The sequence below is a fragment of the Equus caballus genome, chromosome 1, assembly GCF_041296265.1.
Source record: "Equus caballus isolate H_3958 breed thoroughbred chromosome 1, TB-T2T, whole genome shotgun sequence".
NCBI lineage: Eukaryota > Metazoa > Chordata > Mammalia > Perissodactyla > Equidae > Equus > Equus caballus.
Window position 1 is genome coordinate 28,550,106 of NC_091684.1, and position 8,567 is coordinate 28,558,672.

Sequence of the window (8,567 nt, forward strand, 5' to 3'; positions counted from 1 at the left end):
AGCTTGCCTTGCAGAACAGCAGGAGGACCGCTGATACCAGAGAAACTTGCTGACAGCCTCCTGCCTGCCTAAGCCTCTTGCCCGAGCATTGAGAAGCTAAAATGACTGATTGTAAACTTTGGATGTCACAGACCAAAACTCCACCGTGTGCAACAGATAATCATGCCTGTGCGAGGACTTTTAGAACTTCAGCGCCAAGAACTTCAGCTCCCCCTGCCCTACCTAAAACCCCAAATAAAAACCCTTGCTTGTAGCTTTTTGAGAGTTCTGGATTACAGCAGTAGCTGCCTATTCTCCCTGATCAGTGCTTTGTAATAAAATTCCTACTTTCTTCCACTACACCTTATGTCAAAGATTGGCTTTTGCTCCGAGGGTGAGTGAACTCACTTCAGGCTCGATATCAGTTCCAAGACCCAGACCCTTGTAACCCACCCTGATCTTGAGGGGACATTGCTGTTAAACGAATGCAAAAGGGACAAACAGGGTGGGGAAGTCAGCACCTAAGAGTTCATTGGGTGACAGGGCTTAAACCTGAACTGGACATGAAGGGGGAAAGACACTGGGATTTGGGGAAGAACACCAGGTCCAACCAAGCAGCAACGGGTCTGTGGAAGGACAGGAGAGACAAGGAGAGGGGGAGAAAGCTATAGGATTTGAGGGCAGAAATTCTAGGGTGAGGAAATAAGGCGGACGGGAAGATTCTGGGTGAGGTCGAAAGATTCTCGCTCCCTAGCAGATGACAAGGAACTAGGCGGGGATACAATCAGCCGCTGCTACTCCACCCACTGGCAGCACTTCCATGCCTAACTCCTCCCTACCCGCAAGAAAAACGGCCGCCGCCAAGCGGGTCCAAAGACGGAGACAAACGAGAGTGGGAGCAGAGGCCCCGCCCAGTTTTGGGCACTTGCCCTTCTCCAAAATGGCTACCGCTGCGCTTCTAGAAGGGAACCGCTCTGGGCCCCGCCTTTGATCTCGTTGGTGGGGCTGGGGGATGAGAGCTGCACCGCGCGGGACAAGTCGCCGGCGGCGCCCGACGGAGCAGGTGATTTCCCCTCCAGCCCCCGACCCAGGGCTAGGAGAGTCGCGGAGAGCGTTGACCCAGGGTACCCATTCTGTGTGTTCCCCCACGGCACTCTCCCCCGGGGCCCGCCGGACCCCCATCTCTGATTCTTCCCATAGCCTGTATCAAGGCACATCCCAGCTTGCTCAGGCCTCCCTCGTCATGTGTCCCCTAGGGCCGCAACCGCATCCCGGTGCCCTCTAGCCCACTGTTCTGAACCCTTACGGGTACCGCGCTAGCTTGTTTAGCGAGCTCCTGCTTCAGGGGTCCGCCATCATCGCGGTCCCACTTCCTGTGTTCCCTCCTCCCCGCGTTTGTGCTCCCGCCTGACTTTGGATGCGGGAATTCCTTGTACCCCTGTGTCCTTGGCGCCTCTAAGACCTGACTTGGGGCTCAGGGGACAATGATGTCCTCTGGAACCTGCGTTATGGGACTAGGGCCCCAGGAGCTGGGCTTCATAGGGGCTGGGACAAGCAGTGAAGACCTCCGTGCTAGATCCTCTGAGTGCCCAGGACTTCTTTCACCCTGGTTCCCAGGACTCCTCCCACATGGCTTTCTGCTCTCCCTCCACCTTGAGCACCTCCCCTCCCCAAGGGAACAGCATAGTACTCCTAACCTCAGTCTCACTTAAATTTGTCCAGAGGATCTATACCAAGCATCTGGAGATGTGCTTGGTCCTGAGGACGCTCTCAGGCCAGCTGGGGGCAGTGAGGATGGGCAGTTGGGGTTGGCTGCCTGGAATAAGTGAGTCCTGCAGAATGAGAGGCAGAAGGAAAGACGTTCTGAGTAGGGAGAAATGGTATGAGCAAAGATTCTGAGTTAGGCAAGAGGACCAGCCATGCAGGAGAGGAGGATCAGAATATAGGCTGGGGCCACACGGTTTGCATCCTGAGAGGTGGTGTAGTGTTAGTGGTTAACAGTGAGGGTTCTGGAGCCAGACTGCCTGGGTGTAAATCTACCATTAACTTACTTTGTGACCTTGGGCAAGTTAGTTAACTTCTCAGTGCCTCCATTTCCTTTTAGGTAAAATGGGATAATGTGATAATATTAGTATTTATATTTTAGGGTTATTTTGAGGATTAGGTAAATTAATACATGTAAAGCGCATGGAATAATCCGTGGCACATTGTAAGCAGTCAGTAAATGCTAGGTGTTATTAGCATCATCAGACATGTTTAAACAGGACTCATGACAAGACGACAATTACATTTTATGAGTGCCACTAACCAGTGAGCCCTGATTTGGAGCCCCTAGAAAGTAATGGAGTTCTGTAGGCTACAACTAGAATTTGAAAAGTCTCTTGGGTAGCATGTTCTAAACCTGAAGAAGGCTGGCTGCTCAGGCTGCAGTTTCCCCGACTCAGGAACTGTGGAGGAGAAGACTCTGGGCAGGAAAGAAATGCTGAGGAAGGCTAGGGGAATGGAGAAGGGTGAAAGTAAGAAGTGGAAAGGCTTGAAGGCTGGATAAAGTTTGGGCAGCCCAAGAACAGGAGGCGGGAGGATGTTCCTTTAGGAGACAAGCTAGAGCAAAAGCTCAGGGGAGGAAGACATTTATCTTGGGCACAGTGAGGAGTTTCCCAGTAACAACTCCCTGGCTCCAGACCTTGGTTAGAAACCTAGAGGCATCAGACACATTCCTGAGAGCTTCTTCCCTAGTAACCCAGCTTTCATGCAGCATCCATGGGCCTTTGTCCCAGCAGAGGTTGTCAGCAACTGACAGCAGCCAGGATTTGATGTAACCCAGCGTGGATGTAGGTCTCCACAGGGGGCTGACCTCTTGGGAGAGCTGCATGATGGGATCTGGTATGCCTGGTCTGAGCAGTTCTGCTCCTCCGCAGGGCCCATGCTGGGGTCTGGAGCAAGAGGCAGGCATCCCCCTGGTAGGCTAGGGCTTCTCAGTCCTGCTGTCCAAAGTGACCCTTGTGCTAACACAGCAACTGTGTTGCCACTTGGGACCAGGGAACTGTGATCGTAGATGGTAGCCCTGTCTCAACCCACTGGAGAGTCTTGCTATCTCCCCATCCCCAGAGTAGCCCCTAGAATATGCAGTCAGCTAGGCAACTTGGATTTACATCTTGACTCCCACAGTCAAGCCAGGTGACTTTGGGCAAGTCACTATACTCACTGAGCTTCAGTTTCTTCATCTGTAAGGCAGGGAGTAACTGTTTATCGATTATCTACTTCACAGGAGATACTGAGTGTATTTTGATGAATAAGCCAGGTGTGTAGCGCCTGCTCTCATGAAACAACTAGAGGAAACATTAAACATTGCCCAAACAACTACTTAATTATAACTGTGAAAGGTGCTGCTAAGTAAGGAAAAGTGCAGTCTGCAATGAGGGTGTAAGATGGAAGGGACCAAACCAGTTCTAGAGGGTCAGGGGCAGCATCCCATGAGGAAGGAAATTTTAAACTGAGACCTGAAAGGTGAGGAGTTAGACAAATGAAGGGGTGGAGGTGGAAGGTTGCCTAGGCAGAGCAAACAATAGGCCCTTACCATGAAAGGGCTTGAGTGTTGGCAAACTGAAAGAAAGCCAGGGTGGAGAGGAATGATCCAGGGAGGGTGTGGTGCATGGTGAGGCTGGAGAGATGTAGGCAGGGGTAAGGCCCTGAATCAAAGGCGACAAAAAGAATCTGGACTTATCTGAAGGGAAGGGGGAAGATTTTTTTTTTTTTTTTCCTTTTTCTCCCCAAAGCCCCCCGGTACATAGTTGTATATTCTTAGTTGTGGGTCCTTCTAGTTGTGGCATGTGGGACGCCACCTCAGTGTGGCTTGATGAGCAGTGCCATGTCCATGCCCAGGATTCGAACTGACAAAACACTGAGCCGCCTGCAGCGGAGCGTGCAAACTTAACCACTCGGCCACAGGGCCGGCTCCTTTATACTTTTTTTTTTTTTTTGGAGGAAGATTAGCCCTGAGCTAACTACTGCCAATCCTTCTCTTTTTGCTGAGGAAGACTGGCCCTGAGCTAACATCTGTGCCCATCTTCCTCTACTTTATACGTGGGACGCCTACCACAGCATGGCTTTTGCCAAGTGGTGCTATGTCCGCACCTGGGATCCAAACTGGCGAAGCCCAGGCTGCCAAGAAGCAGAATGTGGAAACTTAACCGCTGTGCCACCGGGCTTGCCCCAGGGGGAAGATTTTAAGCAGGAAAAACATGATTTTTGGTAAAGATCACACAACTATGACCTTTGAGGAGAATAGGTTTGTGGGGCCAAGATGGTAGTGGGAGAAGGGTTAAGAAGCTCTTGCAGTTAAGGCAAGAGATGGAGCAGAGTGGGAGCAGAGATGGAGAGAAGTAGATGTGTTGAGAGATAATGATCAGGGCTTGGAGACTGATTGGATATGGGATGGCAAGGCGTAGGATGATGTCAAGGTTAATTCTCAGACGGTGGCAGGAACAGCTGGCTGCATAGATGTGCATTTACTGAGGACAGCCTTGGAGGAGTAAAAGGTTTGGGAGAATGTCAGTTTGGGACATGTTAAGTCATCCACATGGAAGTTTCAGAGAGGTCTATGTACAATTTTGTAGCTCAGAGGAGTAGACTGGACTGGAGGGTTGGACATTTAGGAATTGGTGACATGGAGTTGGTACATAAAGATGTGCGCCCAGATGAGATCTTCTGGAGATCTAGAGAGAGAGGGTGCAGAGTGAGGACAGAGGAGGGGCAGCCTTGAGCCTGAGCTTTGCTGCCACATTTAGAGGGCAGTAGAGGAGAGGGGGCAGAGAAGTAGAAGAGAAACAGGAGAGTGTGGTGCCTCAGAAACCAACAGTGATGCTGCTTGAAAAGGCAAATATTAGGTGAAACCATAAGAAATTGCCCCTTTCTTCCTTTCTCCCTCTCCCCCTCCCCCCGCCTTCTTTCCCCTCCTTCCCCTTCTCCTTCCTTCCTTCCTTCCTTCTCAAAAACAGGCAGTATTGGCAAGCTCATATGGTTCAACCTAATTAGACCAAAACCTGAAAAAGTAACTCTTGACGTTAGCCTAAGAAATTCTGGGAAAGATTTGGGAGGAGAAGCGAGACTGGAGTTAGAGAGAAGTTGCTAGAATGGAGAATAATAAGGGCATAGAATCTAGGACTTGGTGATTGATAGAATGCAGCAGGTGGGGCTGAGACAGGGCAAAATCAGGGGTAATCCCCAAGTTTCAGGTTTGGCAGCTGAGTGAGTGAATGGTGTGTCAACCGGTGAAACAGGAAGAGATGTATATTTGGAGAGGGGATGTACACAGATGGGGAGGATATCATGAATTTGGAGTAGGTGGAATTTGAGGTGACTCTTGAGTCTTCCGAGGGGGAATGATGGGATTCCTTCCCACCTACATGTTCCTGACTCCTAAATACAGACTTTTGAGAGCCAAAAGCATGTAGGTGGGAATGAAGTAAGTCAGTAAGTATTTACTGAGTACCTACTAAGTGCAGGCGTTTTTCTAGGTGTAAAGGCTATACCAATGAATAACACAAAGTCCCTCCACCTCGCTCTTCTTGGAGCTTACATTCTATGGGGGAGGACAGACAATAGGCAAATAAAGATCAAATAACATTAAGCTGTGGCAAATGCTATATAGAAAATAAAGCAGGGTTGGGATCAGGGAGTATGAGGAATAGCTATTTTCGGTAGGTTAGCCAGGGAAGGTCTCTCTGAGGAGGCAGCATCTGAGCAGAGCTCTGGAGGAGGTGAGGGGGTGAGCCATGTGGATGTCTGGGGAGTAGGTAGGAAGAAGCTGGGCAAGTTTGAGGAACAGCAAGGAGGCTGGTGGGGCAGGAGTGGAGTGAGTGAGGAGAGAGTGGTGAGGTTGGAGAGGTAGGCAAATCTTGTAGGTCTCTGTAGACCTTGGGAAGGAGGATGGAAAGTCCTTTGGAGATAGCCCCAAGCTGCTGGAAGGGCAAGGATTGGGCAGGAAGAGAGAATTCATGAAAGACTTCCCCTTCTATCTGGGCCCCAGAGCCAGAAAAGCCCCTTTGTGCAGGGGTGGGTGGCCCACTCTGGGTGGGGGAAGGGCTGTGCTCTATCCTGAGGCCTGCTCCTTGGGGGGCTGGACAATGGGGCACTTGTGGTTGGACTTGGGGGCCAAGTGGCCCTCTCAATGATGAGATTCCTCAGCCAGGAGGCATGTGACTCCAAGACCTTGGTTTCTTGCCAGAGGGTCTGGGCCTGCTGCTGGGGAATGGGGTGGGGAGATGGGGAGAGGTCAGGGGGAGGGGCGAGGGGCACCCCCACTCTGGAGGCCTTCTGTTGAGACAGTGCCCTGCCCTGTCTCAGGCTGGAGGAGGTGGAGAGACAGGCAGGGAGGGGGCTGTGGCTCTCCTTGAGGGAGCGGGGGAGGGCTGGAGAGCTGGAAGCTACGGGCAGCATCAACAAATGGTTTCCATAGCAGGGCAGGAGGGAGGAGCTGGCAGCCCCTGGGCCTAGTGGGTAGGGGCAGGCAGAAGAGGGCCTGACAAACCAACATCTTGTGTCCCTTCAGAAGAGGAGAGAGCATGGAGCTGGAGAGGATTGTCAGTGCAGCCCTCCTTGCCTTTGTCCAGACGCACCTCCCAGAGGCTGACCTCAGGTAGAAGCAGCTCTCCTAGAAGGATCATGCTAGGGCCAGGGTTGGAGCTGCTGGGCCGTACTCTGGGCCCTGGTCAATGGAAAGACTGGGGTGGGAAGCACTTGGCTATTCCTGAGGTGGGGGAGGGCTGATTATGATTTGCTGGTATGGCCTTTCCTCTTATCCTGTCCCTGTCACCCTTGTTGGATAGATGGAAACCCAAAGTTCTGAGGGAGGGTGGGATACTCTGGCCTCAAGCCTTGAGGTCTGGCTCATGGACCCCGTGAAGCCAAGGGCTGGGGTCTCAGGCTAGGTGGGGTGCTGGAGGTATCCAGTATCCTACCCAGGGCTTGTCCTGTCCCCTTCCTGCAGCGGCTTGGATGAGGTCATCTTCTCCTATGTGCTCGGGGTCCTGGAGGACCTGGGCCCCTCAGGCCCGTCAGAGGAGAACTTCGATATGGAGGCCTTCACAGAGATGATGGAAGCCTACGTGCCTGGTTTCGCCCACATCCCAAGGTGGGGCCTGGCTGGAGCCGAGAGGAGGAGGGGGGCTAGCTGATTGTGGAGGGCGGGCAGAGTTGTCTTCTTACCACCCTCCTTGTCTTTTTAGGGTTACAATAGGGGACATGATGCAGAAGCTCTCAGGGCAGTTGAGTGGTGCGAGGAACAAAGGTGAGTCTGGGGATCAGGCACTCGGGTGGCTCATAACCCCCAACCCCCAAAGCCCTGGCAAACCTGATGCTCTCTCTGCCTCTTTAAGAGAACCTGCAACCGCAGAGCTCTGAGGTCCAAGGTCAGGTGCTCATCTCCCCAGAGCCCCTGCAGCGGCCCGAAAAGCTCAAAGAAGAGACTAGGTCTTCTCCTACTGCTGCTGGGGATACTCAAGATGAGGTACTGCTAGAGGAGGGTACCGATGAGGGAGCAAGGGGGCAGGAAAGGAGGGAGTACTGCCTCTTGTCAACATTTATGCCCACAGGCAGCCGGCACCGAGGAGGAGCTGCTGCCAGGGGTGGATGTACTCCTGGAGGTGTTCCCTACCTGTTCGGTGGAGCAGGCCCAGTGGGTGCTGGCCAAAGCTCGGGGGGACTTGGAAGAAGCTGTGCAGATGCTAGTAGAGGGGAAAGAGGAAGGGCCTCCAGCCTGGGATGGCCCCAACCAGGTATCCTCTGTTAGATGCCCCCCAGCCCATGTAGCCTCAGCTACATCCTACCTTAGTGTTAAGCCCCCGTCCCTAGCCTCTCCCTATCTGCTTCTCCTGCTGGTGCCCTAGGACCTAGACCAGGCTTCCCCTCTCTGCAGGACCTGCCCAGGCGCCTCAGAGGCCCCCAAAAGGATGAACTGAAGTCCTTCATCCTGCAGAAGTAAGTCTGGGCTGGGCTAAGCTGGGCCTTAGAGGGTCTTCCCAGGGTGGCAGGAACTTCACCCAGCCAGTTTTTGGCAGGTACATGATGGTGGATAGTGCAGAGGATCAGAAGATTCACCGGCCCATGGCTCCCAGGGAGGTGAGAGGGTTGGGGCTGCTAGCGGTGTGGAGTGGGTGGGACTGTCTCCTGGGCTCTGCGACTCACTGCCTGATTGCTTGACAGGCCCCCAAGAAGCTGATCCGATACATCGACAACCAGGTAGTGAGCACCAAAGGGGAGCGATTCAAAGATGTGCGGAACCCTGAGGCTGAGGAGATGAAGGCCACATATATCAACCTCAAACCGGCCAGAAAGTACCGCTTCCACTGAGGCATTCACTGGACTCTGCCGGAGCCTTCTAGTCTCAGATCCCAGAGGGATGCAGGAGCCCTACACCCCCACACAGGGTCGGCCCTAACTCCTGTCCCCCTTCTGTACTTCCTTTCTCCACACTGTTAACCTCCTCTTGGAGCTGCCCATGGGCACAGTAAAGGTAGCCCCAAGAAGGTGTGAGTGCACTCTGGTCATTTCTGCCTCAGAGCTGGGGTGCTGGCGTACTGTGTCTGTCT

General features: G+C 53.0%; 1 protein-coding gene across 2 annotated transcripts; it reads left to right on the plus strand.

The window, feature by feature from the left end:
* Positions 1-759: 759 nt before the first annotated feature.
* On the plus strand, positions 760-8,504 carry CUEDC2 (CUE domain containing 2). Of its 2 annotated transcripts, none has more exons than XM_005602273.4 (9): positions 760-1,042; positions 6,530-6,616; positions 6,968-7,111; positions 7,206-7,267; positions 7,356-7,486; positions 7,572-7,754; positions 7,895-7,956; positions 8,037-8,097; positions 8,182-8,504. In XM_005602273.4, exons 2-9 carry the CDS (start codon positions 6,543-6,545, stop codon positions 8,326-8,328), a joined length of 864 nt encoding a protein of 287 aa, XP_005602330.1. In that variant the 5' UTR covers positions 760-1,042; positions 6,530-6,542; the 3' UTR covers positions 8,329-8,504. The 2 variants fall into 2 exon arrangements, with proteins under 2 accessions (XP_005602330.1, XP_070078397.1); XM_070222296.1 differs by having other exon boundaries at positions 854-1,042; positions 6,533-6,616.
* The last annotated feature ends 63 nt before the right edge of the window (positions 8,505-8,567 follow it).